This window comes from Amblyomma maculatum, chromosome 1 (assembly GCF_055883805.1).
Source record: "Amblyomma maculatum isolate TAMU_Amacu chromosome 1, ASM5588380v1, whole genome shotgun sequence".
Taxonomy (NCBI): Eukaryota; Metazoa; Arthropoda; class Arachnida; order Ixodida; family Ixodidae; genus Amblyomma; species Amblyomma maculatum.
In genome coordinates this window covers 348,236,305-348,255,254 of record NC_139344.1, presented here as the reverse complement: position 1 = coordinate 348,255,254, position 18,950 = coordinate 348,236,305, and the positions used below count along the sequence as shown (strand labels likewise).

Below are 18,950 nucleotides of genomic sequence, written 5' to 3'. Positions count from 1 at the left end.
TAGTCGCGCCGACGGAGCGCGGGCGCATGCTTCTGGTCGCGTCGACGCGGTCGCACGCAAGCGAGATTCTCTTTCGGTTTGCGTTCGGGCGAGGCCCCTTGGGCGAGGCCGGCGTTTCTTTTTATTCGCGTCGCATTGCGCGCACCTACGTTGCACCGGAATACATTTCCTTCTTTTCCTCGAACGGCGAGCCAGTGTGCGCGAGTAGCGGCAGACCTTGAGCAACGTTCGGAAGGAAATCCCTGTGCGACAAGAATAAGGTGGGCAACAGGAGATAAAGAAATGAAAAAAAAAAAAAATGTCCAAGTGAGCAAGAGAACATGCGTGCGGTGGGCAGGTGTCCCAATGGGCAACAGGCCGGCGTCTTTTGCATGGAGTTGTCGCATTCCTTGCCGTGGCGAAGAGGAGGAGGCTGGTGAGGGCTGGTGGCCACTCCGGACGGACGCCGGCGCCGAGGTCCACTTACGTAAGAAAGGACGTTCGACGGCATTCATTTCTTTCTTCGCTGCCTTTTGCCTTTCTTTTTGGTTTTCTGTTTCTCCCACCAGTCCTCGCCCTCTCCTTCTCCCTCTCCGCAGCAGGAGTAACGGGATAAAAGAAGAAAGCCGACGCTGAGGTTTCTTTGTTCTGTCGACGCACGCCAGCGTAGCTGTCTGCGGATGCGACGTTGACTGTACTTTACACGCATGGTTCGGCTTGCGACTCGAGAGAGTGTAGGGATGCTGTCTCGCGGGTCGTTGCAGCTAGGATGGAACTGGTGACTCTCTGTGGCACGACTTTCTTTAATGGTGAAATCTCTCGTCCCTGAGCAATGATGCAGTGTCGCTTAGTTACAAAGAAGCAGATTCGGATGTCTGGGAGCATAACGGATTCAGAGAACTTTGAGATGACATTGAGCTAACGAAAACAACCATGAAACACTGCCCTTTCGGAATCAGCAGAAAACAGTTAACTAAACGCATTTTTTCTTCCTTATACGGGTGAATGCAGTGTCGCTTAGTTCCAAAAAAGCAGATTAGGATGTCTGGGAGCATAACGGATTCAGAGAACTTTGAGATGACATTGAGCTAACGAAAACAACCATGAACCACTGCCCTTTCGGAATCAGCAGACAACAGTTAACTAGATCCATTTTTTTTTCTTTTACGGGTGAATGTAGTGTCGCTTAGTTCCAAAGAAGCAGATTCGGATGTCTGGGAGCATAACGGATTCAGAAAACTTTGAGATGACATTGAGCTAACAAAAACAACTATGAACCACTGCATTTTCGGAATCGGCAGAAAACAGTTAACTAGATGCCTTTTTTTTTTCCTTTTACGGGTGGAGCCTCTGATGTAACTTATTGCGTTACAGGAGATACGGGTACCGACCTCTACTTGCGCAACAAGAGGATTGCAAGGAGAATGGGGAAAATAGCTTGAATTCAGATTAGCACAGGCAGGCCCACTCACGCACCTGTCACCATCTCTTCCTCTCTGCTGGCTACGTGTACTGCTGGCAGCTTAATGATTTGGACACCCGGCTGCTGGTGCTTAGAAAGTCTAGTCGAAACGCTAAGTGCTCCTTTCTGACCGTGCACTGCAAATATGGTTTGGCGGTCAAAATTATACCCCTGACAAGCCTAGCTTTCTTGGATACCAATTGCAATTGTGAACCAACTGGGGAGTATTGTAAAATATTGTTAAGGGCGTGCAGATGAGAACGGTCTAATATTTCGTTGCCGAGCGAAATCTCTTTAGATTGTTAGCTCTACTGCGTTCTTTTACCAGTTTTATATTATTCTATCCGTGTGCTGTGCGTTGTCAGCGCCCGTTAAAGATCCCCAGGTGGTCGAAATTACTCCGTAGCCCTCCACTACGGCTCCTCTTTCTCTTTATCCACTTTCACTCCCACCTTCCTCCCTTCCCTTATGGCGCGGTGTAGGTGTCCACAGGAACAAGTGTGACAGATACTGCGCCTTTCCCTCCCTGTGAACCAACCAATGAATCAACCAATCAAATCTGTGCTGGCCATAGCAAGTCATGCGTTCCACTGGATGGTACCACGTGTTCATGCGCCGCATGTTGTTTTATCTCACGCAGTGCAAACATCGTCGTCTACATCTCGCATTGTACAGCAAACATCATCCTCTTCATCGTTGTGCCCACGCACGAGAGTCCTATGCTATCTATTACCGCAGCAGATCACGCCTCGTGTAAACCTGCAACACTCTCTCGTGTTGTGCAGTAAACTTCGTCATCTTCACCAACGTTCAATTGCAGCATCTTCTCGATCTGTGCACTGAACACCGTCGTCTTCATGCAGTTTCATCTGCGCCGTTGCTTATTAACCGAGATAATTGCGCAATACAAATAAACCATGTCGCTAAAGACAGAGACCGAAGCCGTGTCATACAGGCTGTCAGACCATCGAGCAACAAGAAACAAGGATAGCCTGTTCTCGACAAATTTGCCGAGCGCGAAAGCGAGCCAATATCGAAGCGGGCGGCGGATGGCTAGCGCATGTGTAACTTGGTTCAAGCATAGTTGAATCTCTACATTTTTTATTTGCATATCCTTCACTGTCATCGAGTAATGATTACCGCAGGAAGCCAATAAATAATATTAAACAATAGTATAGATATGCACCACATTCGTCTTTTCTTCTCTGCCTTCTTCCCGCCTCCCCGGCAGTTCCAATCGGGTATACAGTGAGAGTTGATAATTACTGTGCCTATGCTTGAAAGCTTTTTCTCAAGTTTTTTTCTCATAGCTTAGCAGATTTTCTATCCCGTAGTTACTTGTGGTACCTATGAAAGGAACATCAACTGACCGTGATCCAGCCTTCTTTTTATATCATTTTAAGCACGGGTCGACCACACCGGGTTGGCGCAGCGGTTAAGGCGTTAGACTGCTGCTCCAAAGGATGCGTGATCGAATCCCGGCCGCGGCGGCCGCTTTTCGTTCGAGGCGGAAGGTTAGGCGCTCATGTGCAGATCGATGTCAGTGCAGGTTAAAGAACCCCAGGTGGTCGAAATTTCCTGTGCACTCCACTACGGCGTCCCTCATAGCCTGAGTCGCTTTAGGACGTTAAACCCTGTAAACTAACCATAAACTAACTCTTAAGCACCAGTCGTACCTTACTGAAGTTCTATTCTTCTGCTAATAAACATTGCGGCACTTTTGCTCGCGCGTTGCTTGGCTTCGCAAGCCTCGCACAGGATATTAAAAAAGAACCAGCCATATGTAACGCCTGCACACAAGTCAACACTATATATCAAAGTGAATATGTTTTAATTGAGGAACATGCCAACTAAAAAGAAAGATAATATATGACAATGGTATTCCCACAGCATTTCTTCATGTCATCGGTCACCAGCGGTAGCGCTGTGACGCTCTCATTACAGACGAGATCGGCATGTCAGTCGGGCGAACCACGGGGGAGTACAAACGAGAAGTGAACCTGTCCAGGTTCACTTCTGGCTTTGAAACCTGTAGCGACTTATTGAAAACTGCGAAAACTATAACGAGATAGCAATACAGTCGACGAACACACATGAATGCATACTAAGTGGACATAGAAAGTCCGCCTAGTTGCAGCGGAGGACACTTTGTGGGAAAGTTGCAAATAAGTACACATAATGTAATGAATGTGGAAGCTAGAGAAGTCTGCTGTATGCAAGAGTTCGACATGCCGGGAAGCTAAAAATGCGAACACGAGTGACGTGGAACCGCTCAGACCATTTCCGATGCTCACTTTTAGCCGGAGCTCATTTAAGGCTTGCCAGAGTGACGACCAACCAGGTGCAAATATACTTTGCAGTTTATGTCTCCGCGTTCTTAAAGAAAATTCTCGATCTTGGTCCATCTTCTCCCCACGAGATGCAAAAGTGTTTAACTGTCTCTCTCTCTCTCTCTCTTTCACAGACACCCACACAAGCAGTCTGAAGCAATCAAGGAAACAAAGTGCGCCAGCAAACGGTAGCGGCGAGATGCTGTCGCTTTGGCAACACACACATTTTCGGCATTATCTCTTTTAGTAATAATCCCCACCTACTTCAGCTCATAATTGTAGTCCAATTTGCAGGTGGACTAACCGTCGGTGCAGCTGAATTGCGTCCCTGGCGTGGCCAATTGACTTCACGGCCACACATTCTTTGCTCTATGCAAACAGGTGCGAGCTATGGCACGGAAATGACTGTGTTTGCCAATAAATTGGAGCAACTAATCTGAATTCGCGAATGTACTTCTCTGGTGGGCGTATTCTTTAGTACGTCTGCATTGGGGGCACTCAAGATCAGAGGTACGTGTAGAAGTTGGTCATGAACATTCGCGTACCCTGTGGTTCTGTGCGGGGTGGCCATATCGACAGCCATCGTTTTTTTTTTAAAAGGGAATGCCTTACATGGCTATCGAGATGGAAGATCTGAGGTCGGAGTTGTCCGCAAAATGTGACCATGAAAAGTGGTCCTGTACCCGTGATCGCAAAAGTTGTAAGGGGGAGGTGTGATTGTGAAAAAGAATGAAGTTGATAAGGTGTGTAGTATGTCGTAACCAGTAATTGATGACGTCGAAAATTCATATGACATAGTCTCATGACAACTCTGGCCTGCAAAATTGATGACTTCATTAGCGTCATGACCAAACCACACAAGAATGAGTTCTAAAAGTAATGGAGTAGTATGTACTAACTACCAACTGATCACGTTGCGATTTCATTATGATATAGTCGCGTGACAACTATGACTCGCAAAAAAGATAACATTATTAACGTCACGCCAATATCATATAATAAAGATGGGTTTTAAAATAATATTGAAGTCACCATCATCAGCCAGTCTAGACCCACTGTAGGGCGAAGGCATCTCCCATATTCCTCCAATGAACCCGGTCCTGTCCTAGCTGCATTAACTCTACCCCTGCAAGCTTCCTAACCTCATCGACCACACTAATTTTCTCCCACCCCCTGCTATGCTTTTCATATTTAGAGTAATATGTCTTAACTGTAATTGACGAGCACACCAATATACATGACAGTATATTGACAGCGATGGCTTGAAAAATGTGATGACGTCAAATGTCATGACAATGTCATATCACATGGGTGAGTTCTGTGTGGGAGTGGTACGTCGCAATAAAAAAGTGATGACATCGTAAAGTCATCACTTTGAGATGAGAGTCACATGGCCAGGATGACTTGCAAAAATGACATCGTCCTCAAGTGATATGACCAGGGTGATTTGTAAAAAGTTGATGAAGTCATCAAGTCACATGAGCAGGATGACTTGCAAAGACATTGTTAAGGATGCTAATCGCGAAGGCCTGAGTGTTACCGTGTGGTTTACATTAAAATTATAATAAACACGCAGTGTTTTTATGCGTTGTTGGAGAATACCGGTCTGGTTGAAACCAAGTCTTCGACGTATGGGACCCAATCAAAAAACTGTGAATTGTAAGAGCTGCCGAACACCATTGCTATGATATGAAAAAAAGTTGTAAATTTGACAACTTTCTAGAAAATAACCACCGAGCTTTTCTCGCCGAATGTTTTTGACAGTAAACAACGGCTCTCTGACCCTACGAAGATGATTCAGTATGGAGTTGTGGATGAAACGTTGAAGTAAAAAATCAAAAGCTTCACTAATAGAACACGCTTTATAGGAATCGGTAGTTTGTTCCGTCCTAAAGGACGTTACTTTGTGCGCTTGCATATGGGGCTCTTTAAACATATATATTGTAGTTGCTGATCTGCATTGTAGATAAAACACATCCGCCCTAAAGCGACGTTCCTTGTGCTGCAAATCACAACCATTTTATAACTGTAAAAAAAAAAAAAAAAAAAAAAAAAAAAAAACAAGTTTTATAATGAATTTCGACCTCAAAAGATCATGCTTGACATCTAAATAGGCAGATAATATGAAGCTATTTTTAATTTCACCTGCATGTCGGTAGCAATTAGGTAATACTCGTGAGTACTTGTCGTTTATGGTTAAATCGATGAAACTAAGCCGCTGAAATTTTCATGGTAAGCTGTTATAATGTTTGCGCAGCCTTGGCAAAAAGTTTAGCTCACAACAGAGCTTGTATCTCAGGCACAGAATGTGGCTTGTAATGCATTTCCGGTGTTCTCAATCTCCTGAAAGTAAGATTTTTTTCTGCTATCTCTTCCAACGGGATGGACGCCCATGAAAACTGAAGGAGTGCTCCTACATGGTTCAGAAGCGGACCCTCTGGCTCTAAACGTTTGACGAAGACTGTACTAAAAGAAAAAGCACCTCCAGGAGGCGTGAACAGCAACGAGAGCCATTCATTACTTTTGTCGTTTAGTTGGTGGCTGGCGACTAAACGCCAAATAATGAAAGTCATTCACCTGCGGCAAGGTGTGGCACAGAAATTACATGTAAGCGAGAAAAAAAAAACGCATCAATTTTCCTGCTCACTGTTCACGTGTCCCGGATAATTTAATCTTTGAGAGCACATTAAAGAGGGAGAGGAAGTCTTGAAAGGCACCTGATATCCTCAGGATACATTACGCGTGTTTTGTTTAATTGAAAACGAGCAGGCCAGCCAGCAAAGGTTAATAAATGGCACACTATGATTGCTTGCTACACGATTCCAGTTTTTCATTGTACCATTGCGCAGTAAAAAAATTGCCGACCATTACGTTACTTCCTAATGCGAAATTTGAGCGCTGCTCATCAGCTGTTTTACTTTTCGATGGGTTGAGGCAAAGAATTCGAGCAAGACATGCATGTACCATTACATATATATTATGTTGAGGCATGAAAAGGAAAGAAAAAGCATGTACAATTACATATATTATATTGAGGCATGAAAAGGAAAGAAAAAGAAAGAGCCTCAGACAACTTTTAGGCAGGCGGTTCGCAGTGGTGAACGGCGGCGGGTATACGTTTCGGCTCGTGCGGTGCAGATATCGAGATCCGCCGCCACCGATTCAGCGCTCTGATTGCCGGCGCACAGGGGTGGCATTGGAGGAGGAGCGAAGAGAGCAATTAAGTTATCGGGAGGTCACGGGAGGCAACGCGGGGGCCCTAAGGAATGTTCCGCTGTGAAGAAATAGCAGCGACTGACTGATGCCGCTGGCACCGCTAGCGATTCAAGTCAACGAGGCTCTGCGTTTCGGCTTGGGATGCACGCACCGGGACTCGCTGATGCCGAGCCGGCGCTTGGGCAAGCGGAGAACACCGTCGCCGCCACTCAGGAAGGGGCGGGGGGACACGCAGCGGCGAATGGTAGCGGCGCAGGAGCGCGCGCTGCCCCGGCTGCGGAGCTGGTTACGAGGGACAATGGCAACGGCGACGCGAAACGCAGAAACGGGTGCCAAAGAGCATCGCTCTAAAAAGGACGGCTGCCCTGCTGAAAGCCGCAGCTGTTATTGCTTTGAATATGTTAGCGGCACTACTGATGACCACCACTATTGTATTCCCAAGGGTGATGCAAAAGAACTTTTGCCGCAATATAGGAGCAAGACAGCTAACAGCTATCACTATGCAACATAGGGGAAATTTCACAGGGTGATCTTGGTTTTGCGCTTGACGGGAATCAATGTTATTCTGAAACATCAATTCATCATCTTCACTATCACCACCAGGATAATGAAGGAAGAAAACCTTCCCTGATGCTCCCTTCTTATCTCTTTACTGCATGAGCCATGCACAGCAGGCCGAAGAATTTTTCAGCATCGTTAGGTAAGGTCTTTGTAATAAACGTTGTCAAATTCAGTCCCTAATTGTGTATGTCTGTGTTTCCAGATTTTTAGTACACCTTGCTGCGTGACAGGTATTGCTGCGCGCCGATATGGTCAAAGACTGTAGACTGAAGGCCGAGGAAGATCGTGACGGTCGCCTGAACCCTTTGAGTAACTATTGAGACGAGAGCGTTTGAAATTCTTAATCGTCATCGAACCCGGAAGAGTTGTGCAGCTGCACTGCAAACTCGATCATCCTCGAAAAATTGTCATTTAACGCCAAAGTGCACCAATTCAGGCATGCAAGCAATCATGAACGAGTTTAGCCGGGGAAGGGTAACAAGATTTCGTTCATCAAAATAATATTAGTCCCACCTGAAAGTGGCATCTTTGCCTTAGGCACGCCGTAGTAGCATTCATACATATTTAAGGAAGCCGGGGCAAGTTGTATTCCTGGCGAAATGGCGATATGCATTCTACAGTGTTTCATCTCGCGGCCTGATCTTTCTGCTCCAAAATAAGCGTTGCAAGTTGAGATTAAATATTTTCAGATATAGTACTGCTCTGGGTCTATTCGTTAGTGTGGTGCTGCGCGTGCTTCGAGTGTGACAGTGCACGCAGTTCCAGTTCCAAGGCATTCGAAATATTGGTAGAGTTCGTGCTGCCTAGTTGACTAGACAGAATATTGACTCGATGACCATCAGACCAGCCCGCATAGCAGCGCTAAGTAGCCGTTGAGTAAATAAACAATAAATCAGTTAGAAAGCATCCAAAATATTCCTATGACAAAGGCATTGCATTGAAGTAGTTCACCTTTGCCCTTGTGGAAACAGTTTTCTGGTGGAAACAGTTTTCTTTAGATCAAAATTATGATTTTCTCGCCCATCAGCAAACCTGCGAAATCACAGCAAAAGTCGGCAATTATTGATATTTTTCATAAAGAATGTTGTATAAGTACTTCCTAACGATAAAATGCTATGCAAGAGCAGAAAAAAAGTCAAAGGGGCACTTTAGGGGTCCATATTGTGGCAGTCCAAGAGACGAGGATAGAGAGCGATGAAAAGACCGAGAGGACGCTACAGCCCTTTTTGAGAGATTTTAATGTCATTGTCGCGCATGCTGTGGGCTTGTCGGCAGGTTGTTTTCTGTTTCTGCGAAAATACTGTGACTCAGCGTATAAGTTTCTTTGAACCTATAGCCAGCATACTGGACAGTGACCAACATCTTGTGCTAATGGGCGACTTCAACTGCGTTTGCAACCCCATAGGTCGTTCTAGTCCAGGCGCACGCAGTGACACACAGCAGCGGTGAACTTTTGTTTCGTGTTACAGAAGATGCAGGCCTAGTTAATACAGGAGTACCCTGCCAAGATCATTCACTCACATTCAAGGGCATTCTCATGCTCGTCTAGATCGGATTTATGCATCTTGCACTTTAGTTTCCCGCGGGCTTGTATGCGAAACTATACCGGTTTCATTTTCTGATCACTGCATGGTGGTGTGCCGGCTCGGTGGCTATGACCATTCAAAAGTTAGTCGCAGTAGGAATTTTGGAAGTTGACCTCATCGCTGGTAAATGACCAATAATGTATCATTCGTGTGCGCGCACAGCTCCAATCATGTTTTTCTGGAAGTGCATCCTTGTTTGCCGCTTGGGAAATGTTCAAGCAGGAAGTACGTGCGATATCAATTGAACCTGGCTGAATTAAATCTTTCTATAGGAAACATCAGGAGCAGGCACTTAACAAAACCTTGTGCAACCTGTATGAACTAGAATGTGAATCCCCTGGCTCATATACGAACGAAATTGCTGTTGTCAAAAATGAATTACAAAGGTATGATGCGGAAAGTTACAGGGGTGCCTTAATTAGATATCATGTCAAGCGTGCTTTGCACTGCGAACGCCCGAAGCGGCAAGCTTTGCTTGATGAACGTCATCACACGACTGCAAAGCTAATTCCAGGACTAATGCGTAATGGCACATTGGTTACTAGTACGAATGGGGTTACGTCCGTATTCGTGGATTATTACTCGATGTTGTTTAGTGCCACTATGCCTGTGAGAAATTCTAACCTCGCGTTTCACACCCCTGGGGACCCCTTTATCAGAAGAGGATTGTTCTGTAATTAATAGCTATTTCACGCAGCAGGAGGCAGAAGCGGCAATTGATCAGTTGCCTCTCTCAATAACGCTTGGTCCTGTTGGCATTTCCTCTGAATTTTAAACAGCTTTTAAAATTATTCTTCCTCTTATCCTTCTCGATGTCTCCGTGATGAGTTTTAATGTAGAGGCCCTTCCCGAGTCTTTTACAAAATGTCACACAGTCTTAATTCCAAACAGTATTGATGAAGGAAAATCAAACTTGCTTATGTGGTTTACAAGAATTTCGCCAAAATTTTATCAAATTGCCTACAGTTCGCAATATCGGTTCTCATTGGCCCTCACCAGACGTGTGGCTTGAGAGGCCGTGCCATTCAAAGTAATGTACACACTGCGCGCACAATAATCGAATCGTGCTCCTGCCCTCATGATCAGGTTGCTTTACTTCAGGTCGACCTCGCAAAAGCATTTGATCCAGTTTGTTTTTCATTCCTGTTTTCTCTTCAGGAGCGAACGAATGTTGGTTCGGTAGTACTGAAGGGGGTGCAACTTTTCCATAGAAATTGTTCGACTCGCCTGATTGTAGATGGCCAACTATCAAGCCCCGTACCAATCAACTCTTCTGTGAAGCAAGGCTGTCCGATGTCTCCGCTGCTTTTTGCTCTTTACTTGGAGCCACTTTGCCTGAGTGTTTAAGGCAACAGTAGTATCCATGGCTTCTCCCTTCTTGAAAATGAGGTTAAAGTGCTTGCATATGCGGATGATCTTGCGTTTTTCTGTACTGACAAACCAAGCATAGAAAAAGTTATATCCAGCATAGAACAATTTCGCACTGTTTACGGTGCTCAGATGAATCCCTCCAAGAGTTCTGGCCTTTGGTTTGGGTCGTGGGGTTCAACACCGCTCCTATATGCAGGAGTGGAATGGTCGTGTGTGCCCCTTAAATATCTGGGCGTTCCACTGCATGCATTTAAGCCAAGTGCGAATTACTGGAAAGAGCGAGTTTCAGTCGTTCAGCGTTATGCTAATACATTTGTCTCCTATCGGCTCTCAATCTTCAGTCGTGCTTAGGCCTGCAACGTGCTCTGACAACAAAAGTCTATTACGTGCTTCAGGTCCTCCAGCTAGACATTACACTCAGCGTTTTAACCGAATATTTGCGACGTTTATCTGGTCATCAAATTTTGAACCGATTCGACGTGATAACCTACTCAGATCTGTTTGTGCAGGAGGGCTCGGCTTAGTGCACGTGTATGTGTGGCAGTTAGTGGCCCATTTCTTCTTTTTTCGTGATTGTTCACATCCCTTTATTAGAACATTCCTGCAAGTTAATTTCATGAATTTGCTTCCCAACTTAGGGATTTCTTCAGATTCCCAAGGACGTGGGATCGAATCCCGGCTTCGGCGGCAGCTTTTCGATGGAGGCGAAAAGCAAGGCACCCGTGTGCTGTGCGATGTCAGTGCACGTTAAAAAACCCCAGGTGGTCGAAATTTCCGGAGTCCTCCACTACGGCGTCTCTCATAGCCTGAGTTGCTTTGGGACGTTAAACCCAACAAACCAAAACAAACCAAACCAGATTTTACTGACCGCCCACAGTTACTAGGATTTATGCAGGAGGCTTATGCTTCGGTGCGGTTTTTGACAGTACGGTTCTCGAACGAATACTTATATTCTGTTTCGCGCAAGTGTCCATACAAGGAATTGGCAGCAATGCTTTTTCCGTCACCGTCACCACTGTATCGTTCTTTATACTTCGGTCTTAAGGGACATGATGTGCTAAAGAGGGTGCGCAAAATGCAGATTTCACCTTGCACGAAAACATTTTTCTTTAAATTACACGCTGAAGCTGTGCCCGCTAACGCATGGGTGGTGGTGGTAAGAACATTTATTTAGACAAGGGCCAGGAGGTATGTTTGGATCGGCCCATAAGGGACCGGTCCTTACAAGCACTAGGTGGAGGTCCCTAGTTGGGGACCTCAGTGGCGGTTGCCGCAGCTCGGGCGCGTCCGACTAAGGCTTGTTGGGCCTGTAAGTCGTGGCAGCCGAGCAGGACCGCCTCCCAGTTCTCCCGGGTTGGGTTGGGGATGGGGGGAATAGCCGGGTCGGAGGGGCAGGCCCACACCATGTGATATATTTCAGAAGACACCGCTCCACAGTGTGGGCAGCTGCCACTAAAGGAGGGGTCAAAATGTTTTAGGGCTGCCGGGTACAGCAATGTATTGGTGAAAAGGCGGAGAAGGAGCCGCTCATCCGCCTTTTTGAGACCTTTACATGGGCTGGGGTAAAGGCGATGACAATTTTGATAATACGTCGTGATATCTTTGAAGGTGTAGGCCGGATTAAAATCGGGTTCCTGATCGGGTAGGGAGGAGAAAACAGCCCGGTGAGAGAGCGCGCGGGCGGCTGCGTCTGCTGCCTCGTTTCCTGCCAAACCCTCATGAGCAGGGGCCCATATACGGTAGCGGGGTGCGGGGTCCGTATCCCGACTGCAATTTAAATAAATTATAGAGGCTAGTAAGGGAGTCCAGCCTTGTCTGACGTTCCGACAGGCTCCTCGCGAGTCCGTAATTATGTATTTTGAGTCGAAATGTTAACGCATGGCTCCATAGGAAAAATATTTTTGTATCGTCTGTAAATTTCCATTTGTGTGATGTGCCTGAAACAATTGAATACTGTTTCGTTAATTGCAAAGGCTCAGTTCTCTTTTGAGACGTCCTACAAAGAATTATAAACAAAGACTTTGTTCTAAATTTGTACCGTGTGCGTTATCTGGCTGTTACACAATCTGATTACGAACCATATGACATGTTTTTCCTTATTGGACTTCATAGCTTGTGGAAGACAAGCATGTTGGATCGCAACGCTGAACTTGTTGCTCCACCTAGACTCCATTTTAGCAGAATGATGCTGCAACTGAAGGACATTTATGAAGAAATTGACTTTCAACCTGTCTGGTTTCCGCTGGTGACACGGTGTTTATCTTTGCCTGACTCTTATTTGTGTTTTCTGTTGTGCAGCTCAGCAACGGCTGAGTGCTTTGTAAATTGTCAGTGTACATAACGCTTTCTGCACATAACCGCGTGTAATAATTACCATGTGACAAAAAAAAAAAAAGAAAGCGTCTATTGCGTAGTGGTCCGAGGCCTTCCACTGCGACACCTCTTTTTCTTTTTTTTTTTACTCGCACCTTCCTCCTTCACCTTACGGCTCTGTTAAGGTGTCCGCAGAACATTGTGACAGATACGGCGTCTTTTCTTTCCTCTAAAACAATTTGAATTGCCGCTGGTGACTGCTGTACTGCGTCTGCTTTTGTATGCTGTGTGATGCGGTGTTCGAAGAACCGCCAAATGAAAAGCGGAGCACGGACGGTTGGATCGGACGCCCGGCGGGGTGACACCTTCCTCTATGCGTGAATCGCCTGGTGACGTTATGGCTAGTCGTGACATCATGATCGTGACATCATGACATCAATTCTATGACATCAATTCCGGTTATTAGACATGACCGGATGTGACGTCATTTCGATGGTGACGTCATCGCTTCATTCGGAGACCACGAATTATTTGGTTAGGCAGTCAATTAGTTAATTAAATAATTAATTTCATTTAGTTAATCAGGTAATTTTATAGTTTATTAGTGTATTGGTTATTTATGTAAATTATTTGTTTTAGTTATTAAAATAATTATGTCGTTAATTAGTTTTTATTTCATTACTTACTCTAACTAAGCAGCTAATTAGTAAACTACCTAAGTGTCTAATTTTCATGTTACTCATTACTACTCAACCAATTAACCCATTAACCACCTTTCAATTAGTTACTGTTGACCTATGCCCATATATGGTGCGTCTCGAAAGTGTGGCACCTTTTGCCGACAGCCTCTGCAGACAGTTCCTGCTGATAACGATAAGGCATTAGAGGCTTTCGCCTTAAGGAAGGAAGGTTTGGTTTGGTTTGTTGGGTTTAACGTCCCAATGCAACTCAGGCTATGAGAGACGCCGTAGTGAAAGAAGGAAGGAAGGAAGAAAAAACTTTAGTTAGCCCTATATTATTTTTGCGATTTTTGGGGCGTCTTCAGAGGTGTATCCTTGTTGCATCCACAGGAGTCTTCTCCGTCGACCTCATTCACTTCTTTCCAATGGTCGGTTGCCCTCAGTCCAGGGCTCCGCTGGCCACTGCCGCCCATTGAGCTCACTGTACCAGACCTTGCTGATCTTCGCAGCGGTCGCTGGACAGCAGAGTCTCCCATTGCTCCGCACTCGGGTTTCGGATTTTGGGGACCACATCTATGTTTTGACAGACCCATGTGACGTGATATAGTGTGGGTTTTTCGTCGCACCACGGACATCTGTCCGCGTATATGGTAGGGTGCATTTTGTTTAGTATGTGTAAGTTTGGGTATGAACCTGTCTGTAATTGTCTCCAAATGACAGCTTCCCCTGTGTTCAGAGAACTGTGCGGTGGGGGATATCGCATTCTTCTGCCTCTGTAATTTTCTAGTATGTCCGAGTATACCATGGATGCTGTCAAAAGTTCTGTGGAATCGTCGGATGCTCAGAAAGTAGTGTATGCTCGAGCTATCCTGTCAGCTTCTTGGTTCCCAGCCACCTCCATGTGCCCCGGTACCCACATAATTTTGTGTGTGATCTTGTTTTCTCCGTGGTTTTTAATTGTGTCGCTCGCTTTGAGGAGTGTACGGAGTGCGTGACGACCTATCCTACCATTCATGTAATTTCGACAGGCTGTCTGAGAGTCCGTGAGTATCGTTAGCGACCGCCCGGTTCACCTTAAAACTGCCGTGCTCCTCTACTGGGCAAGAAATTTTATAGGCGCGGGTTGAAGATCGGTTGAGTTTATTGAAGGACAACCGGGTGAGGAGGAGGAACGGCTAGTGAGCTATGCAATCATTTTTCAGTCTTGCTTGACCTCAGTGGGTAAGCGAAAAAGGACAGTACTCATACAAATCAATAGTGAATACTGATTGCGATGGCTATGGTGCAGTTCTTTCATCGCACATACCTTTCCTGTTTACGTCATCACACTTTGAACGTGAATACGCCTCAAAGCGGCCGAATGCATTGAACTACTTCGTTACAGGGCTGCTCCGAATTCAATGCCACCGCTCCTCTTGGGACAGGCTCTAAGTCAATCGACGACCGGTCCACGCGTTCCACATTCCGACCGCTTAAAAAGGCTGGAAACTTTCCTCCCTGCGGAGTCTCAGGCAGACGCACGCTCACTTTTACACGGCAGTCACGGGGAGCCGGGAGGAAGGTATTATGCATAGCAGTGTCAACAAATAAAGCGAAAAGAAAAACTGAGTGGACCCGACAAGGCCGCATCATCGGCGGGCGTGAACGAAGCCGACAAATTTCCTGTTGCTCCATTGCACGGGCTCGTATCGGCTTGTGTGACAGCCATCAGCCGCCCGTCCGTGCGGCCCTGCAGAGTCGCTTGATTATTGTCAGGGGCTAAACAACGTTGCTCTTGTGTCGGCTTAAGCAGCCGTGGCCTGACAGAGAGAGCTACGCGGATTGATTGGTGTTTGCTTAAGAAATGATTTCGAGACACTTCCTTTCTCCGTGGGGTTAATAATTTGTTCTAAGAGATAGGGAAAAGAACCGCTGACGTGAGTCAATTACATTGGTGGCCTGTTTTAAGCATTGAAAATAAAACAAAACAAACTGGAAAGTAATTGAAGCGTTAGCAAAATTAAAAGAAATTTGCGAGAAAAGCCTAACAGGGAGTAACGACTTTTAAAAAAATGAATGTATTTCAACAAAACGAAAATAGGTTCGAGCTGGTAATGCCCGTACCTATATTGAGCCCGAAAGGATGAGGACGAGGGAAGAAGCCCATGTGTCGCCCCTTCCTCCTTAGCTCTTGTCTTTTGGTGCTCATGACATGTATCGCCTCTAACTGTTTTGTGCACACATTTTGAGGCGTACAGTGTTTAAAAGTCCTTTGTCTAGGGGGCATAAATGATGTTCTCTATGTTCAAAACGGCAGGTGACTCTCGAAATCATTGGAAAAACAATTGTCTAAAGACGCGGAGGTTGTCTACGTGGACATAGGGGCTTACGGCGAACCTGGCAAGTTCACAATAGCTGCAGTTGACCACAAGAAGAGGCTAATTATTCAGGCTTCGATCTATGCCAAGGATCCTGCGGAAGCGCATTCACTGGCAATAGCCATCACCATAAAAACACAAGACAACCAAAAGAAGTCATCACACGTAGTGACGGACTCCCAACCAGCCTGCAGGGACTACCTGGCCGGAAAACCTCACAAAAGAGCGTGTGCAATATTACGTTCCATCTCCCAGACGCACACAATTACATGGACACCTGGACACGAAGGCCTAGAAGGAAATGAGGTAGCGAATGATCTAGCCCGAGCTCTCACAAACCGGGCGGATCCCCATCCCTACCTCACCCCTCTCCTAGGACCCTACGGCGACAGGCTGGAACACCTACGGTTAGAAAGAAGAATTTTCTCACCACCACACAAACAACTTCCTTCTTCGGACGCTATAGACTGGAGAAAAATACAAACAAACACATTCCCTAATCTTCAAATTTTAAATAAGATAAGCCCAACAAAATACACGAGTTACTGTCCTTGGTGCGGTGCAAGCCCCACACTCTATCACATCTCTTGGGAATGCCAGGACAAACCTGACCCAACGTTAATAGTGCCATGCCCGACACACGAGCAGGTGGAGGCGGCCCTGACCAGCGACAACCTGGACCAGCAAGCCTGAATTATCCAGCTAGTCCGCAAGTCAGCTGCTGCCAGCGGAGCCCTGGACTAGGGGCACCGACCACCCAGCTCCTGCGAATTTTTACTGATTATATGCTCATTAAAAGTTTTTTCTCTCTCTCTCTCTCTCGAAATGATCTTTTTTTATGTTTCAAGCTTCATGGGAAGCATATCATCATCATCATCATCGTCAGCCTGATTATACCCACTGCAGGGCGAAGGCCTCTCCCATATTTCTCCAATTAACCCGGTACTGTGCTAGCTGCATCCACTTGACCCCTGCGAACTTCTTAACCTCATCCGCCCACCTAACTTTCTGCCGCCCCCTGCTACGCTTTACTTCCCTTGGAATCCAGTTTGTTACCCTAAGCGACCATTGTATATGGAAGCGTATATGGCGGACTATATTCCTGAAAACAAAATTTTGTAGTATGAAGAGTCATGAACTGAAATCTTGGTTTGTATATTGATACAGGGGAAAAAAATTCAAGCATTGAAAACACAGGTAAGGATGTCAAGGTCGCGTGCTTGTTTCACCGGAATCGAGCGCTTTGCAGAAAATTCTCGACGCCCAAGTGCTCTCCTTTACTCCGTTTTGTCAATTTATTAGAAGCGCACAATGTTCTTTACCAACAAGGTATTATAAATACCAGCCCCTTTACAACTATTGTTCCTTGAAACGGGGCTGGCTTAATGAGCGTCGAGAGTTAAGCAAAACTGAACGGAACCACTACTTACCATTATTCGCGATACCTGGTCGTTAATTGATGGTCACAGATTTAGTGCCATGGTTGTTCAGAAGGCACGCCACCTTCACAAATTTAGATCTCCTACCTAGCCTGCGCTTAGCTATTACGCAGTGTAAGAAGAAAGAATTTATAAGTGGCATTCACGTCACGCTCCGTGGCATAAATGACATCTGCATTTATCCATCTATATCAGGCATACTTTAATATGCGCCTGTAATCGAGTGCGCCGAGGAAGCATGATTAGAGAAATGTGCACTAAGCGAAGTTTAATTGCCATTTCAGATGTTGCGCCTGTCGTCGAGTGTCAGTTTGATAAAAATCACTTATTTCCGTCTTTCTGTGCACTTTTATGCCGTGAAATTGAAGTGGTTTCCACCAGTCATGCATTTTTATTGCATTTCGCAAGTCATACATCAGGAGGATAACGCTGCCGCATTAGAAGGGCATAAATCAGAACTGAAGAAATAGAAAAAATGCGTTATGAACGGGAAACGAAGCATGCTAATCGACAAAGACAATCTCGACCGAAGATTGCCGTTAATATTCGGGTGAGGGAGAGGGGAGACATTAGTCGCGCAGAACTATCTACACCGGAATCGTCAAATTGTGCGCCTGTTTCGGGCCCACACCCTACAGTAGAACGGCTTCCGTTTCTCGCGCCCGACGAAGGTCGCGTAGCGTTGGCCAAAGTAACCGCATTCTTTGCCCAAAGAAAGGATAATAAACTAAGGCAGGCTGAAGGAGAAAAGCGGCGACCCATGGAGGGCGACACCGATCATGAAGAATTTCATAAACTTAAGTGACGCGAGGCTTCTCAAGCTACATTACTTGTTACTTTGACATGTAACTGCAGGCTTCTCATTCCCCTGATCGGTCATGTAAGCGATGTTTTTAATCAATGGGTGTCACAATGAGGCCAACGAAACATCCAGTCTTGGTATTTGTCTATATATTTAAGGTAATTAGCTGACCTCGGTCTCGGGATTAATTTTTTAGTCAAAGCTGCACTGGCGACGACACGCCTTAAACGCTGGCATCGCGCAACTCGCGTGACTCGCGTGACTCTCCCAACGAAAGCGTGTTAAGCTTTTCCCGGAAGAAATGCTTTCAGGCGTAAGCTATGGTGTCCTGGCAGAGTCGGTTGAAGTTATTTTGGAGGTGGGTTGTTTACGTCTCGTTACCTAATAAACCTAGGGTCTGCCGAATGAATAAGGTCTTCGTGTTATAACGTTCGCAATCACCCCTAATGGCCGCCCTTGTACACTAAACTGCTCTGCAAGCATATTATTTACAGAGCGTTGGTTGCAATTTTCAGGTGAAACACGGCCACCTCGAGCGCGTTCGCTTTTAATTAATCCGAGGGAAGAGAATGCACAAAAATAAAAATATATATTTTTTTCTTATCTTTTTAGCCTCAAACGCAACTAGCAACCCCAGGTCGCATTGTTTTCTGGTTTAAGTATTATAAAGCATGCAAAATGTGAAGAGCAAGGTTTACTATGAGAAATTATCTACGTTATGAGTATCTCCTTACAACACTTCCTATGTCCTCCACCACTTCATTCCAACCCTTGCACTACATCGCGTACAGTTGAATAGTTTTCATAGAGCAGCCGATGCTTTCTTAATCTTTCCTGGCTCTTCGCCTTCTTTA

General features: G+C 45.7%; 1 protein-coding gene across 2 annotated transcripts in view; it reads left to right on the top strand.

The window, feature by feature from the left end:
- The first annotated feature begins 200 nt into the window (after window positions 1-200).
- Window positions 201-18,950, top strand: part of LOC146207707 (uncharacterized) — a 37,032-nt gene continuing 18,282 nt past the window's right edge. Inside the window, exon 1 of one of the 2 annotated variants that reach the window (XM_084587144.1) lies at window positions 201-466. In XM_084587144.1, the coding sequence (XP_084443270.1) occupies window positions 283-466 (184 nt within the window). In that variant the 5' untranslated portion in view covers window positions 201-282. The remainder of the gene's footprint in view (window positions 467-18,950) is intronic. The other variant, XM_084587143.1, reaches the window with a different exon arrangement.